The 17,839-nt window shown below is 44.3% G+C and overlaps 2 protein-coding genes across 3 annotated transcripts in view; both read right to left on the bottom strand.

Moving 5' to 3' along the window:
• SLC25A30 (solute carrier family 25 member 30) overlaps window positions 1-17,839 on the bottom strand; it is a 292,859-nt gene that overhangs the window by 61,642 nt on the left and 213,378 nt on the right. The window lies entirely within an intron of this gene.
• Window positions 4,860-16,909, bottom strand: CBY2 (chibby family member 2). Of its 2 annotated transcripts, XM_056108755.1 has the most exons (3): window positions 16,835-16,909; window positions 16,451-16,531; window positions 4,860-6,077 (listed from the first exon to the last, which is right to left on the bottom strand). In XM_056108755.1, the coding sequence occupies exons 1-3, from the start codon at window positions 16,907-16,909 to the stop codon at window positions 4,860-4,862; spliced, it is 1,374 nt and encodes a 457-aa protein (XP_055964730.1). The 2 variants fall into 2 exon arrangements, with proteins under 2 accessions (XP_055964730.1, XP_055964740.1); XM_056108765.1 differs by lacking the exons at window positions 16,451-16,531; window positions 16,835-16,909 and adding an exon at window positions 15,421-15,468.

The raw sequence follows: 17,839 nt of genomic DNA, 5'->3' as shown, positions 1-17,839 counted from the left end.
CATAACATAAAAACATAAGGTAAAATATACCCACGCCCACCTATGCCCACCAGGAATTATCCCTGAGAGCAGAGTATAGTGCATACTATACTTGTAAGTATAGTGAAAGGCAAGTATAGTGCATTCAGAGTGCATACATGCATAGAAAAAAAAAGCCTTAGTCATTTTATAAGAGGACTTAAGCTGGACTATATGCCAGAACTGAATGAGGCGCCTAGACACATTAAGTAAACTTCTTGAAGAAGACATTTCATTCTGTTCTAGAAGAGGCTGGTTCCCAGGAGGTTGTGAGCTAATCTATGACAGATTGCACCATACAATGAAACATTGTTTTGAAGTAAATCTCCCCCACTCCATAAAAGTGACATTTTATGGCTTGTCTGCCTAATTTTTCACCCATTTAAATTCTGCCTGACAGAGAAAGTTGACATTGTTAAATAGTATTAAGTCCTCTGAGCTCCCTCAGCTTGCAAGAAAGCCTTTGACTGCTAGCAAGCAGATTAATCCAGGTTAAATAATGGTAACAAAAGCATGGAGTAAGTGTGCCTTATGTCTACCCATTGTCTAGCATCACAAAAATCAATGTGGTTCCATCAAAAATCAAAACAAAAAAAAATCCCTCTACTGTGGGGTTATTACATTGACTGAAAAGTGTCGGTTTTGATAATGTCTTGAATGATGCATTTAACAAATTCAGGAGGAAAGCATTGCAAAGGACCAGAGAACCAATCTCTGCCATTCACCATTTTTCAGATTTTGGTCACAACTGGGGAATAAATTATTCAGGCTTCCCATGCACATCAGTCATCTTTCACTCTGGGGTACAGATCACATGTGTAGTCACCAGTGGTGGGAGGAAATGCTCTTATTATTCTCCCTCATTTACAACCTGATGCTCTCGGGGATAAGACTAGGTAAGTCTCTAAATTGAGGAGAAAGGCACAAAAACAATTTTTAAGCTTATTTTTTTGCAAGAGTTTGAGCTCTGCTGCCACAAGATACACATTGGTCTCCCATTTTGTTTTTTCCTAGCTGGTTAGCCTCAGGCAAAGTCATTTGGCATTCCAGTTTCTGTAGCCAAAAGCACAGCAATAATGCCTACCTCACAAGTCCCAAGACCTGGAAAAGGTTACAGCAAGTGAAAAAGTGAAAAATAACATATTTGCAAGTCTGAACTACTGTCTTTGCCTCACTTTATGGAGCTTGCTGGCTCAGAAATCCAGCCAGAGCAGCAGTGAACTGGATTGAGGATAATCCAGTGTTTGTTCCAATAATCATCATTCACATCAGAAAAATGGGTAAACTCACCCCAGCTATCAGTGAGTCCTGATCCCAGAAGTCACAGCCACAAACCACCCCCAGCACCATCTTACAGCACACAGCAGCAAAGGAAACTGGCAGGCAGGCTCCACAACTCCCAGAGAATTCTCTGGGCCCCGTACTGAGCCAGTATCACCGGGAGGTCCCAGATGGGGTAGGTGCTGTCTTCCCGCCTTCTCCAGATGGAATCCTGGCGACCATGAGCTTCTACAAGCATGACTCTGGTATATAGGCACCAGGACTATTCTTCCAACATTTCCTAATATGCAAAGTGATCAATGGAAAGTAAATGATCTAGCGTCTGTCCCTGGAAGGCAGGCTTGAATGGTGGTGGGAAAATATGAGCAAAATATAATGCCCAACCGAAATGCATCTGGACTGTGCATTTAACTACAGTGCTGTGCCACCCTGGGAGGGGAAGGGTGCTTGTCCCTCTGCCTGTCCCCCCTTGCGGCAGCGGCATGGTGGCCTCCAGCTTTTAGAGTCTAATGGACAGCCAGGTATGAGACTGCATTGATGAGGGACGCAGGGCCTCATGGGATGGGGGATGGAATTGGCCCTGCTCCCTGCCCTGACAAGGCCCCTGGTTGCCACCCACAAATGCTGCCTCCGGCTCCTGAACAACCATGATCCCAGAGGCACACAAACCAATCTCAGAACCCAGGGGCTTTTGGCAGTAATCCCTCTAGGCTTATTACTAAAATATCAGAAATCCAAAATTGTGTGGCTGCTATTGCAGCCACATGACACCATATGCTCTTCATAATCAGCAATAGAAAACAAATTATCTAATGATGTCTTTTTGGCAGGTCTGAATGTTGGGGAAAATTCTAAATAATAGTGTTGGGTCTTTTGTCGTAATATTGAATGTGATCAACGTAGAGAAAGTAAAGTGGAAATCTGCCACACAGGTCGTGGGGGAGGTTAGGGGCGTAAACTGGGGTTCTTGGTGGTGGAAAATGTGCACTGGTGAAGGGACGGGTATTTGATCATTGTATGGCCAACCAAGACTTTAAACTGAAAGGCTTTGTGACTGTTCTCACAGTGATTCAATAAATAAAACTTTTTTTTAAAAAAAATGGGTAAACTCATTTTTTCCCTCACATATGCCTAGACACTTATACTTGTTACTAGTGGATGAGCATTATAGAGATAATTAGGGGACTTAACTCACCCTACCACAGTCCTAGACTTTGCTATAAAGTAGATTCACCCATAGATCTTTAAATTCCCAATATCGTCATACCCAGTACCAATGAAATCAGTGTCTGGAGTGGAGACCAGATGTTTTCAAAGACCCAGCGTGATTTCACTATATAGTGCAAAGACTAGGAATCTTCTGTTCCCTTCTATGTTGAGCTGAGATTACCTTTCCAATTTCATAAAGTTCTACAGGTGGTGTAACTTTGAACTGAGAATCAGACCCCTGCAGCAAGCCTAGTATCCAACTGGGAACCATGGTCAGGAGTGGAAGGTGGAAGTCTCTGGAGGTGAACTTAGAAAATACAGCATCCTAGAAAATACAGAGTTCCCCACTTCCCAATGAGGGTGACCAACAACATGTTCAAATAACAGATTTCAAGATCAAATAAAATTGGACAATTTGGGGTTCCCTAAAGTCAGATTTTTTTTACTGGAGAACTTTTTAAACTTTCCAACTGGGAGTGTGACTATGCATTGAGAAAGGATAACAGGAATACCTCTCCTTCTGGAAACCTCTACCTTCCCAGAACAGTTCAAAAATCAAAACTTCCAAGAATACTTTAAGAAACCGAGAGTGGGTTTGGAAATGGAAGGCCAGGATTCTGTCACGGGACATTAGCCAATGTCTGTAGATGGTCTTGATCATCAGAGCTGAGAGGCAGGCAGCTATTATTGGCATGTAAAGGACAAAGGCCTGGGCTGCTGATAAACATCCTACAATGCACAGGAGACCCTCCCAGGGAAAGTCAAACTGGCCTAAATAAAGTAGCAGCACAGATGGGCATCCTGGCCTATACTCACCTCTTCTGCCTCAGTTCCTGTGCAGGGCAGAGCCTTGGAAAGAAAGGGCATGAGAGGAGAGAGAGAGAGAGAGAGAGAGAGAGAGAGAGAGAGAGAGAGAGAAATGGGCAGAAAGAGAGCATGCATGCCCAGCACATTCCCAACCATATGACCCCTACAAGCATTCACAAGGCATGACCCTGGAGGCCCTCCAAGCACCATCAGGGTGGCCTGAGTAATCACAGGATGCAACACAGCATCCTTGGGCCTTTGCAGTGAACCAAAGGCTCAACTGGTTGAGAATGGGTGGTGGAACCATAGACTTCTAGGCACTGCTTAAGACTCACTTGATCCCCTGCAAAAAAGGGAAGGAAAAATGAAAACAAACAATCATAAAATTGGGGCAAGGGAGACACCAGGGAGAAGAGGGAGAGAGGAAAACAGTCCAGGTTCAGAATTGCTAGATCTTGGAAGGAGCCAAGATGTACCTTGTTGGGACATTGGTAAACCCGCACATCCAGACAATGAATCATTTAGTGCTAGTTAGCTGAATCCATGAAAAGACAGGGAGGGTATTGCAAGGTCTGCCAAGAGAAAGAAGACCCCCTGGCTATCAGATTCCAACAAGATGTCACTCTGGGAAAAGCAAAACTATGGAGACATTTTCCAAAAAAAATTAAACCTCTAATCAATTTTAGTTCTAGAATCATATCAAAAGTTGTGACTTTTTTCTACATTAAAATAATTTCTTAATCTAAAAAAATTAATGTGATTGCCAGGGTTTGGGGTGGGCAGGATGAAGTGAGAAGCACAAAGGATTTCTAGAGCAGTGAAAATACTCCAGAGAATATTAATGGTGGATGCATGTCCTGAGCCATTTGTCTAAACTGTGGACTATGCGATGTGCAGCAACAAGAGTGACCCAGAGTCTTTGAGTGATAAGGCCGTATCAAGGTAGAGTCCTGAATTGCCAACAAATGTGAAGCTCCTGTGGGGAATGTTGTGGTGGGGGAAGCTGTGAGAAGGGGGAGCAGGGGATGGAAAGGAACTCTGTTCTTTCTGCTCCCTTTTGCTGTGACCTGCAGGTGCTTAGAAAGAAGAGAAAAGGAAAGCAGAACCAGAGAGAGACAGAAAGTGTGAGAGAGAGAGAGAGAGAGAGAGAGAGAGAGAGAGAGAGAGTGTTAAGGCACTTGCCTTGCATGCAGCCTCCCCTATTAGATCCCAAGCAATGCCTGAGGAACCAAACCACCCTCCACCACCAGGCATGGACCCAGACAACAGAGCCAGGAGCAAGCCCCGAACACAGCCAGATGTGACCACCCTCCCCACCCCACCACACCGCACCGTACCCCCTGCAAGAAAGCAAGAAATCAGAGTAGGCGCTGTGCATGGGGCCCCAGCCTCCTCGTGTCTTTATTACTACTCGAATTTAGGAAGACCTAAATTAGAATTCTGCTCTTCTCTGGGCATAAACTGGTGGATGGAGGCGAGACAGGCCCAGGACTTTCTTCGGCCGGGTGTTTCGGGGGGCCCCCCAAGCCTGGTGCTTGGAGGTCTCAGACCCTGCTGGGTTTCTTGGGGTCCTTGTTCTTGGCCGGCATGAAAGCATAGAGCTCCTCGATGAGCATCTCCATGCGGGCGGTGACCTCGGTCACCGTGTCGATGACCAGCTTCTGCTGCAGCTTCAGCTTGTTGTTCTCCCACAGCGCCTTGTTCTCCTCCTGGAAGAGCCGGTGCTCCTCACGCAGCACGTGCAGGGCCCGGTTCTCCTCCTGCAGCAGCCGGTTCTCCTCGCGGAGAATCTGCAGGTTCTGGTTCTCCTCCCGCAGCGCCTGCAGCGCCTGGTTCATCTCTCGGAGCAGCTGCAAGGATTGGCTGCTGTCCTGCGTGCTCTGGCCCTTCTTCCCGTCCTCTTCTGCCGCCGACCCCGACAGGTTGTTGACCATCTCCCGCAGGGCGTAGAGGGTCTTGTTGTCCTCCTGCGGGTTCGAGGGTCCCTTGGGCTCCTCAAACGGGGAAGCGTGGCTGGGGCCCTGGTCCGGCAAGCTAGGGCAGTGCGAATCCTCGTGGCTGGAGAACTCCTTGTGCTCCTCGGCGGGCGCCAGCTTCTCCTCAGTCTGCACCCAGTAGGCCTTCCTCTGCTCCAGCAGCTGCTGCAGCGCGCGGTTCTCCTCCCGGAGCAGCTCCAGGGTGCTGTTCTCCTTGCTGCGGTGCGCCTGCATCACCACGTTGTCCTTCTTCACCACCTCCATGGCGGTGCTGTCCTTGTGCAGCCGCGGAGAGGACGCCCGGCTCCCCTCCCGGCTCAGCGTGCTGACCTTGTGCTCCTCCCAGAACACCTGCAGGATTTTGTTCTCCTTGCGGAGGGTCTTGTTCTCCTCGCGCAGGGCCTTGTTCTCCTCGCGCAGGGCCTTGTTCTCCTCCTGCAGCATCATCTCCTTGGCCAGCCTCTTGTGGTGCAGCTTGTGGTGGAAGGAGGAGGTCGGAGAGAAGTAAGGGGACTGCAGGCGACAGCTCTCGTTCACCCAGCGGCCGTCCTGGAAGACGAACATCTCATCGCTGAGCTGCACCCGGGGAGGGTTGTAATCCAGCTCCAGGTCGGCCTGGGAGGTGGGTCGTTCCATGGGGTCCAAGGGCGCGGAAGAGAAGCGGTTCAGCGGGTAGGAATGCTGACTGACCACCCGGCGGCTCAGCCTGGGCAGGGCAGCCTGCCTGGAGCAGCGTGGGGTGGGGTACAAGTTGTGGAGCCTCAGGAAAGGCTCGGCTGTGCCCCTCTGCAGGAAAGAACGGGAAGCCCAGAGTTAGCAAAGTCGCTGGGACACAGCCAAGACCTGTGCAGATAAGGGTCCAGGATTGCCCACAATAAGCCCAGTCTCATCGCCTGCCTGGCCACCCTTCTTATCTGCACTTGGCCACTTGCTGTCCTCACGAGTAGAGTTGATCCTCATTGTTCACATTAGTACTGTTATAGAAAGCCCCAGTGAGCACTGACTTAGTGAATCCTGAGCCATTGAGCCTAGGAGTAAAACAGGGTGAGGTTCCTGCCAATCTCTGGTCACGCTTTCATCAAACCACCCAGCCTTGTGTTGTGTGGTCTTCTGATGGAAGACAACTTCTTTAATAGGTACTGTTGATCCATTCACATGAAACTTTTGATTGGTGGTACTATAACTCGTATCTAAACAAAACTTATTAATCATGTGTTTTCCCTAAGGCTTGTAACTGTTTTATTGGACTTAATAACACTAGACAGACTTATGTTCTAAGCTTAAGGGTTTAAACATGCAAAATATCAGAAAGTGTGGAAAGCACGGCATCTACTAAGTAAATTGTAAAAAGGACTCCATCTTACAGTATGAGGGCTGAAATAAGAAGTCTCCTCCTCTAGAAATATATGACGGCATTGTGCAACTCAAAGTTTTCATTGAGTAGATCACCACAGAAAGGCCACAAGTATTGATTTTAGGCTTACAAATTTTAGTGAGCAAAAAAATTCACAAATGTGGCATCTGCAAATAATGAGAAGCTACTATCTATAAATTATTGAGGTTAAAGAGGCATTGAATTTAGAGTCAAACACTTACTAACAGTTACCAGCTCAGAGTATCACCTGGCTGATCATTTGGGAAAGGAAGGGCCACATCACAGACATCACTAAGAAGGAGAGTTCAATGTTGGTCATGAAAATGGCAAAGAATGCTAAAATATTCATAAAGAAGAATTTGTGATGGTGGCCAGCGGTCTCCAGGCCAGCGCATTAAGGATCAATCCACAGTGCTTAAAACAAATGAGTTGGCAATTCTCAGATGTTCAAGTGTGAGAAAACAAAAGAATCATCTGAATGAGACTTATATGCACTTTGTTGAGTCATTTTCTTAACAGACATTTAGTCTGGCAGATGGACTAGGCATCTGCAATTCTAACCAGTTCCCTCAGTGACCACAGGACTGCTCCAAGTCAGGGAGAATGTGCAGTTATCCAGGTGAAGGTTACACTAGGGTTCATGACCACTGGGTCAAAGGATTACAGAAGATTCCAAGAATCATGGGTTCTATTCTCTGTTCTGTCACTGCTGGTAGGGTGGTAAGGTGTGTGTTTGTATGTATGTCTATGGGGAGGGGGCCTGGAAACGGGAGTTAAACTGGGACCTTGCCCACCTTCTATGAGACACAAATTTTTCAAAATGTCAGAAAGTAAGATCACAGTCCAAAATTTTGTCAAATGAAGGGAGTCAGGCCACAGCACTAAAGGAAGCTCCCAACACTGGTAGTCAAGTGAGCCTGCCTACAAAATGGAAATCCTAACAGGTACCCTGCTTCTTTAACTATCCTGTTGTAAAGAGTGAATGAGATAATGATGTTATCAAGAGAAGTGGATCTGTTGAATTCTTCACTAATGAGGGAATTCAGAGATTTGTTCCAAAAGTGGTGAACAGGTGGGACGGTACCCCAGAGATGAGGCGACAATTGTAGCAATTAATTCCAATAAAAAATAAGATCATGATAACTGCTTCTAAATACTCATCCATCCAAGTATATCACAATGCTCTCCAAATAGCAATTAGTTTCATGTTATTTCACAATTTTACGGCTAGAGAAGATAAAAAATGGGTCAGGTTACCTGCATTGCATGGATGTGTATAGAGAGATATATAATTTTCACAGTATATAAAGTTGGTTAGAATTCTTTAACGCTCAAAGAGCTAAATAAATAGAAGCACAGTTCTATGCCATTAACTTTGCAATAAGCTCATGTCATTAACTTTGTAAAGATGTGCTTAATCTTCTGGATAGAAAGAGTGTGAGGGCATTCCGTAATCAGAACCTTATTTACTTTTAATAAATCTAGTCTCCATGGTTTTCATATTTCTCAGGTGCTTTGGCTTTTGTGGCTGAATCAGTGATCAGTATGAATGAACTTTACGTGTATAGTTCAGACCATTTCCTTGCAAGATTAAAGTCCCTTGAACCCAGATTTCTGGCATAGTTGGTCAAGATCACTAAGGAGAGAAGAATCTTCTTGGAAGGTTCTCTTTGGCTGTGCACTGAATAACTACAGGCCTTCTGTTCATGGCATTTAGAAAATTTTACCCTGTAAAATATGGCTTTTATTAAGTGTACTTGAGAAAGGAAGGAAATAAGGACAAAACTATTAAGCCCTAATGTTGTTGTGGACCTTGAACATTTTACCTACCAAATTCTTTCATCTTCAAACTGAACATCTTAATAAAGTGTTCACATTATTCCCTCTTTACAGACGGGAAAAAGTGAAGTTAAATAACTTCTACCAGTTTATTCACTAAGTCACAAATCCAGAAATAAGGATAAAATGGGAATCCATAGAGATATGACCCTGAGAAAATGAATTCTTGTTATGTAAGGTCACAGGAATAGACTGGGGGTGCCTAATAGCCTGGATGACTGAGACTCTGCCCAAATAATGACAACTAAATAACCTAGAAGATCAGTTACCAGAAGATAATCATCTCAACATCCTACCCATTTTACCAGTCCACTTGCTTTAAACTCATTGAAAAGTGCTCACCCCCCACCTTTGTCAAAAAGGGTAACTGTCACTGTCACTGTCCTCCCATTGTTCATGGATTTTCTCAAGCAGGCCCAGTAACAGCTCCATTGTGAGACTTTGTTGTTACTGTGTTTGGCATATCGAATACGTCACGGGGAGCTTGCCAGGCTCTGCTTAACCCTTATACTATCTCTCTGGTCTGGGCATGTCTATATTTATATGGATTGTGACTGTTTTGGGCTAGAGCGATAGCACAGCGGTAGGGCGTTTGCCTTGCACGCAGCCAACATGGCCGACCTGAGTTCGATTCCTCCGCCCCTCTTGGAGAGCCCGGCAAGCTACCAGAGTATCTCACCCACACGGCAGAGCCTGGCAAGCTCCCCGTGACGTATTCGATATGCCAGACACAGTAACAACAAAGTCTCCAATGGAGACGTTACTGGGCCCGCTCGAGCAAATCGATGATCAACGGGAGGGCCTTTACCTTTACCTTTACTATATTCACAGGGATTTCAGAAATATCAAGGGTCATGTTAAACTTTAAGAAAACATTGAGTCAAAACAAATTCTCTTCCATGCTATTTCTTCAATTCCAATGAGAAAAAATTGAACTTAGTCCTCAATGAATAGCTCTTTCTTTTAATAAAGTATATATATGCATATATATACATATATATGTTTGGTTGGTTTTTTCTTTTTTGCTGGTCACACACAGTGATGTTCAGGGGTTACTCCTGGCTCTGCACTCAGGATTTTTTCCTGGAAGTACTTAGGAGACCATATGGGAAGCCGACGGTTGAACTCAGGGTCAGCTGCATGCAAGGCAAATGTACTACCTGCTGTACATCGTTCAAGCCCCACTGTGTGTGTGTGTGTGTGTGTGTGTGTGTGTGTGTGTATGGGCTGGAATGATAGCACAGCGGTAGGGCGTTTGCCTTGCACGCAGCCAACATGGTCGACCCGAGTTCGATTCCTCCACCCCTCTCAGAGAGCCCGGCAAGCTACCGAGAGTATCTCGTTCGCACGGCAGAGCCTGGCAAGCTACCTGTGATGTATTCGATATGCCAAACACAGTAACAACAAAGTCTCCAATGGAGACGTTACTGGGCCCGCTCAAGCAAATCGATGAACAACGGGAGGACAGTGACAGTGATGTATGTGTGTGTGTGTGTGTGTGTGTGTGTGTGTGTGTGTGTGTTAGAGAGGCATTTATTTTACAAATGGTTAACCAGGTTCAATCCCAGCACCGCATATGGTTCTGAGTTCTGCCCAAAGTGATCCCTCTGCACAGAGCCAGGAATAAACCCTAAGCACCTCCAGGTGTGCCCCCCAAGTATATATTTGTATTGATTTGCCATTAGTTTACTATACTATGTTTGAAGAGTAAAACCTTATACCTGCATATATGCTTATACATCACACAACTACCAAGTATCATTTTCACTATTTCAGCTGATCCCCCTCTACCCAAACCTCCCACCTTCTTTCCCATTCCCTCGGGAGCCACTATATTTTTTCACAAATAAAGCTCTTTCCCAGCTCACAAAGACTCCCCCGATCTAGGCACACCTGAACATTCTTGCACCAGTTCTTCTATCACACACATATGTCACAATCTCAAGGAACTTCCAGTTCACTTGATAAATCAATAAATAGCATTAATTATTTCTTCATAATGGGAGGTCAGAGGACAGCAGGTATCAAAGCAGGAGGAATAAAACCTGACACTGTAGAGTCTGAGGGCATGGGCTTATATAGTGTCTTTTCTTTATATATATTTTTTCTTTTGAAGTCACACTGGCAATGCTCAGGGGTTACTCCTGGCTTTCTACTCAGCAATTACTCCTGATGGTACATGGAGAACCATAAGGAAATTGGGGGGGGGGGGGGGTTGTCAAACCCAGGTCAGCCACATGCAAGGCAAATGCCATACGACTGTACTATTATTGCTCCAGCCCCATAATGTCTCTTCTTAATTTTTTGTACCTCATGTAGAAGAGTGGGTGCAAACATGATGCAGGGCTAACTTATCCATCCATATGGGTTGAGTAATGCACTATTCTACAGTCATTCTCTGTGGTTGCAGTGCACGGTCCTTGTAAAAACTGACACAAACTAATCAACATCTGTCCTATTTATTTCAGAGTCTATTGTGGTGCTAGAGGATAGCTCAGTGGTAGAATAATCACCTTGCATTTGTGAGACCCTAGATTCAATCCCTGTCACCAAGCCTCTCTTTCCTCACATCACAAAAGCAGGGGCCCTAGACATAGTATAGTAGGTAGTGATTTCCTTTTATGTGGCTGACCTGGGTTTGAGCTTCAGCACCCTATCCTGTACCCTGAGGCAGCCAGGAGTGATTCCTAAGTGCAGAGCCAGAAGTAAACCCTGAGCACAGCTGCGTGTGGGGAAGAAAAAAAAAAAAGAAAAGAAAGAAAAAAAAACAAACAGGTTTTGTGATAGAAATAAAAAAAATTAAAAAGATAAAGATGTGGGATTTTTGTTTCAGAGAGCTCCAGCCATGCAGTAGTGGTTACTACAGGTTCAAATGAAAAGTCACTTAGCATATCATTAGAGGAAAATTGTATAGAACAAGGAAAAGGAAGCAACACTTCTGAATGACTATAATGTGGTAATATTTTAATTGATTTCCATATATCTTCCCATAAAAATTATTTAAATGGTTCTATCTATACTCCATAGCTGGCAAGAGGGCAGAGGGTAGGGTTTAAAGTCAGGTCATTTGACTCCAAACTCTAGCACTTCATAATGCTGGGTATTTTATTTTGCTTGTGTTAATGTCATTATCTTGTGATAGTTCTCTTACTTCCTATCCTATCTTCTCCTAGAAAATAAATTGCAATTTTCTCAGTACAACAATCTGTCCCCCTGCCCACTTTTTCTTTATTCCCAGGGACTGTAAACAGCATGTTTCAAGTAGAGTGGAATACAATACAACAGAATTCACATTTCACATACAGGCTTAAGTCTTTGCCAACGAACTTGTGAGTCAAAAGGCACTGAAAAGTGAGAGATATGAGACTGAACTACATAAAACTGCTGATAATAATCTACCACTTCGGATATAAAAAAGTAGTTCTTTTATTTGCCTTACTATTTAGCAATTTATCTACTACTTAACTTTTAATATTTAATAAATATATCCTCACTTCAGCTAAGATTTTAAAACCACAGAAGCATTACTGCATGATATGAAGCCTTTAACATTGGGTGTTTTCCCACATAAATTACACCAAAGTCCAACTCTGGAGCTCCAAGAGGCAGATGCCCCTGCTCCCAAGCATTCTGGGGTCCCTTCCATCGCCCTGAATGGAAACACAATGAGTGGAGGTTGCAAGTTCTCGGTAACTTTGGGTTCAAAAGTGCCATCTTTGCATGCTCCTTCATCTTCTCTGAATGTGCCCTGTAAAATCACCTCAACATAATAACTCTATCGACTTCCTGGGTTTATTATAAAAGTTCAAGAAGGTGATAAACAAGGGACCATAAAATCCAACACATAACCAGTTCTGCTCCTAAGGTCTAAATGTCCATGACCTAAAGTCTTAGCAGATGCTGAATGCAGTTTTTTTTACAAAGGACTTTCCAAAGATCATCAGAGCTAAACAAGAACTCAAGATACAAATCTTAGGTCTCCTTAGCTGATGTTTGAGGCCAGGTTCTTTTTAGCAGGTTTTCTTGGCCAGTTGCATCACAAAATTGACTTTTTAAACAAAACTAAAATCACCTTTAAAATGCTTAAGCCCTGATATGAGATCTGAGAAGATCCCTAAGCCTGAGTGATAGAACCTATACAGTATGAGTCAGTCCCCAGAGCAACCTGGGCCCATGTTTCCAATGAAGCAAAGAATTAGCTCTTCATAATCTATGGAAAATATATTCACAATGGATATAAGTAGGATGATGAGGGAAAGGTTGGATTCTTTATGGAAAAATGAGAAATAAGAAAGCATGCATTGGACCATGGAGTACATCATATCTTCCTATCAGACATTAAAGGAACACAACCAAGAGACTGTGCCCTTAGGAAAGATGTGCTCACAGTTGTGATCTAAGACGTTAGTGTAAATGTTGATTCCGGGGACCCAGGAAGAGTCCTGGGAATAGATGTCTCTCTTAAAGATGCCTGAATCCTACCTGTGGATGAAAATTTTTCCATAGCATCAAGTCTCACCGTTCCTTGATATCTCATTTTTAAATGTTATTCTCCTGAAAAACAAAAGCTCTGTGCCTTTGTGAGATCACCATTGGCCCTGTTATGAAGAAAGAAATATAAAGCAGGAGTGGTCCATGGAACAGATGAGGCAAAGGGCAAAGGAAGACTAGAGACTTTTACTTATGCTAGTGGGGGTTCTCGGGATTGAAGTCTCTGGTCTTAAGAAACGGATTTTCTAGGGTAAGTGGCCCCCAATCTAAAGGGTCTGGGACAGTGGCCAGTTAGATTTAACTGGCGTGCACTGAACTCTTCACTATGGGAAATACAGCTACTGCAAACCAGGAGCAATGTCCCAACTGTTCCTGGTAGAGTTCAAACTGCATGGCCAAGTTTTATGAACACTGATTCTGCCAAAACTACTTAGGGTTATGATCATATAATAGCTGGCAGAATAAGATGTTTTTCAGGTGTATGTTGTGAAACAGAGAACCTGAAAACAGAACTAGACATGCCACTATTATTCAAGGCAAGATTACAAGAATCTCACCATATTTTCAGATTAGCTCAGTTCCCCATTATCAAGATAAAAATCAATATTTGTTTAATGAATTCTAACAGGTAAAAGGGCAATAGTTAGTCATGGATAGATTTTGGTAAACTTATGTTAACAGCTAAGAAGATGAAGTTGCCACCATGTGTGGTAGTTTTAGCTAGTTAACACAATCTTCCCAAATCTCTTCTTCTAACGTTTACTAAAATAGACAGGTATACTATATAGTTACAAGTTCTGTAGCCTTTAAAGAACAAGCCCACACAAAATCACAAAAGGGCAATGGAGAGAAAAAGAACAGAGGGCACTGGGGGGTGCTTACCAAATTTATTCTTATATTCTTCCTTCATTAATGATTAAACAAGAAACAACACCTTCATGAGATTCTCAGATAACTCACAGGGGAAATGTGAATGCCTAGGAGAACCAAATCCGTACATAAGAAAGAGACAAGGAGGCCAGCGAGATTGGGCAGGATACAACATTGATGGTTTGCAATTCAATGCACTGGAGGGAAATAGATCAGAGAGCACAAATATTTAATGGAGGACGGAAAAACTGGAAATCAATAAGAACTAAAAAGACCTCAGGGTGATAATAAATAGTTAGTGGACTGGAGACATGTGCCTGTCATTGAGAAGTGCCCAAGCAATATTGGGAGCCAGGAGGCCAGAGGCATTTTCTTGAGACACAGGAGCTGCCGCAGCAATTCCTTCTAAGTCAGGTGGACTCCATCCCAGAATGATGCAGTATGTGGCTGATACTTGCAGGGAGCTCAGGGCTGAGCAGTTAGGATGAGGGAAAAGGAGGAGACCCTAAAAGGAGGAGGTGGAGGAAAAGGAGTAGGAAAGGGAGGAAAAGGAAGAAGAGGAGGAGGAGGAGGAGGAGGAGGAGGAGAAGGAGAGAAGGAAAGGGAGAGGAGGAAGAAGGGAGGAGGAGAAGGAGGAGGAAGAGGACGCGGAGCACTCTCTGCTAAAAAGTAAAAGAAATGGAGAGCTAAAATCTGCCCTTGGCCCACTAGGTAGTACAGCAGAGATGGTCGGCAGTTAACTGAGTACATGCCTGAACTCCAGCCCTGCCTTTACCAGCAGGGTAGTGGTTCTGGGATTCCCTATTCTCAACCCTGTGCCTCTGTATCCACCCTACACTTGTGCAGGCCCAGTGCAATACATGATCCAATCAGGGTTCAGTCATTATTTTTTCCTCCCTTTGTTAATCAAATCAAATGTCCCCCACTAGTCATGCACCATTTCACTGGCTGAGATCCAGCAAGCACCCCACCTCTGTCCCTTGAGAGGGCCTGGTGATAGCATGGTTCTGATCATCCAAAATTAGAGAACTTCAGTCCCTCTTCGAATAGCAGCTCAGAGCAACCTGGTGGGATTCTGAAGCTGTGACTTGTGGCACCACAGCAGGGGCCACCAGTCCAACTCTTCTGCCTATGTGGGCATATTTGCCTAAGGGACAAGTATCCATTCATTCCATGTCCTCAATGTCCTCCAGCACTCCCTGGGAAGTCCTGCAGTGTGATATGTAGATGACCCAGAAGAAAACTCAACTTACTAAAAACCTTCCCACATCTTCATTATAATTCTATGGATAATAAATACTCCATGGCCTTTGGTCCTTTTCATTTCCCTGCTGCTAAACACGCTTGCCTAGATTGTGAAAACTAGTTCTCCTATCAAAAGGATGATAATGATTTTCGTTCTAATATTGCTCTTCTTAATTCTTAAGATTCTTCTTCATTCATGGCCCTCCCCTGATTATATAGTATATAGAGATGTTTCTTTATTTATAGGCTGATCATTCTGATAATCAACCCTACCTAGATACCTCTGGAGAGATTTTTAGATATAGTTACCTCTGCAATAGATTCCTCCACCCTACATTTCAGGCCCTCTGATTGCATTGCCATGGTCTTCCATCAAGGCCTTAGGTGACTCTGGAGAAGCAAGGCTGCCCCCAACCTTTTATGACATAGCAGCAATAGAAACAATCCAATCAGGAGGGCCCCACCAAGGAAACGGCTATGTAATAGGAGAACCAAGAATCTCATGCCTGTTAAGACATCATTGGAGCACTGGCTGGGTATAGCTTGTGATGAGTGATGAATGCTTACATGTGTGAAGCCCTAGGTTGGATTCCTGGCACCATATAGTCCTCAATACATTGTCAGGTGTGGTCCCTAGAACAATTTTTCTAAACAGCTTTAGTCATTGATGGGTCTCCATTCTGAATCCCTTCTGCCTACCCACCCTTATGCTCTACCTTTGGTATGTATTTTCATTCTCTTGTTGCTCCTAAATATGACCCAGTACTCCTTGATCTGTTAACTTGCTTTTTTTTTTGATGGGGGAAACAAGCTATACCCAACTGTTCTCAGGACTTACTCCTAGTGCTGTGCTTAGTGACAACTAGAAGTGCTCAGGGAACTGTATGTGGTAATAGGGATGGAAACCTAGGTCAGCCTTGTACAAGAGAATCACCTTACTCTCTGTACTCTCTCTCTCCAGCCCTGCACTGGATGTTTTATTCATAGATTCTATCACTGGTATCAGCTTCAGTTCTCTCCCTCCCCATCTCACCCCCAACCCACTGGTCACAAAATCCAGACTGCTTGCGTAACACAGCAAGAACGAAAATATTTAATTTGGAGAAAATTCACTTATTTTGGAGTGTCATCAAGACTTCACGTGTTGGGGCAGGATGTTCATAATCCACCTCTGATTCAGAGACAAGGAGCCCAAAGTGCCCTCCCCAAAGGTACACAGCTGGCTGACAGCTGACCCTCAACTAGAAACCAAGACCCATGTCCAGGCTAGAGTTGAAAGCTGGGTTGGAGATATTCTGGCTAAAATTCATTGTTCGCACTTCTCTATGATTATCCCTACCTGAGGTAGAATCACATTGATTGGAATTTCTAGGTTTTCAGATCTGGTGTCTCTCTTGCTTGTAAAATTTGACTTTGTGTACTGTGGAAAAGAGAAAACAAGGTTTCTGCTGCCCAGCTCATTCTCAGAATCTCTTGCTCATCCAAAAAACAGAGAACTTTTTACTTAACCCCTCTTGTCAATTACATACATCATAAAAATCTGAGTCTGAAAAATATGCAAATGATATCCGATAAGATGCTTTGTCAGTCTCTGAACAAAAATTAAAATAGGTGTAAGATAATTGGTGGAAAAGCTTTCCAAAACATCTTTGAAGCAGATACCAATGCATCCTTCATTTCATAAAAATACAACTTCTGTCTCAAATTAAAAAAAAAAACATACCAGTGTAAGGTGCCAGGTGTAGGTTCTGTGCTGAGGCTGGTCACCCAAACACTCCGAACATTCCAGAGGTGACATCACAAAACCATACACTAGTTTTCAGGTATCATGGTCTCTCTCTGAGCTTCGCAGTTAGGAGGGTGGCACCTGACTGTCAGATACAGCTCAGTTTGGTGTAGCCTCATGGCAAGGGAGTCAGTATGACACATAATAGCCCAAACCCTCACCCCACGTTGTCATCTCAGCTGATGTTCACACTCCCACTGGCAGCCCGGACTGAGTCACTGTTGCCCTCCAGAGGGGTCAAGAAGAAAGAAGCCCACATTGAACCACTTACAGGCCAAGCTGGGAAATGTAGTCTCAGGAGTTTTCTACCTCCAACAGTGTCTCTTGTCATTCCACTCCAGATAACCTACCTAGAGTTAGTGTCAAGTCCTGAGTTAAAGGGTTCAGTCCCATAAGGTGGCCCCACCTCAGACCCAGTCACCCTGGTCACTGGGACTCTGACCAACCTTCTATCCACTGAGTTCCTGTGAATCCCCTCCTCAGATTTGAGATTTGCCAAAACCACTTACAGATTTCAAGAAGACGCTTGATTTGCAAGAATAGTTTTATTATGAAAGATGCAACTCAGGATGACGCTTCTGGTTGGGCCTTGAGGAGGATGGAGTTTGCCTGACTTTTGAGGGCACAGCCCCTCTTAGCATCACCTCTGTGCTCCACCATAGAGGTGCTCCCAGACTTCTCATTTTAGCATTTTCATGAAGGTTCCACTAAATAGGATCATGGGGCCAAGAGGTACAGGGCTTGCTTTAAATGTTGTTGAACCACAGCCCTCCCCCATTTGATCCCCAGCACCTCAGGTGGTCAGGGACTGACAAAGCCCCTCACAGCATTGTCAGGCTTCACTCTAAGGGTCAGAAATATCATCTCTGGGCACACTCCCTCTGTCCTTATCCCTCCCCCAATACCCATGATTATTAAATTATTGGCCATTGGTGACCAGAC

Source organism: Sorex fumeus, unplaced genomic scaffold (assembly GCF_029834395.1).
Source record: "Sorex fumeus unplaced genomic scaffold, SorFum_2.1 ptg000008l, whole genome shotgun sequence".
Classification (NCBI taxonomy): Eukaryota; Metazoa; Chordata; class Mammalia; order Eulipotyphla; family Soricidae; genus Sorex; species Sorex fumeus.
This window is presented reverse-complemented; position numbering and strand designations above follow the sequence as displayed.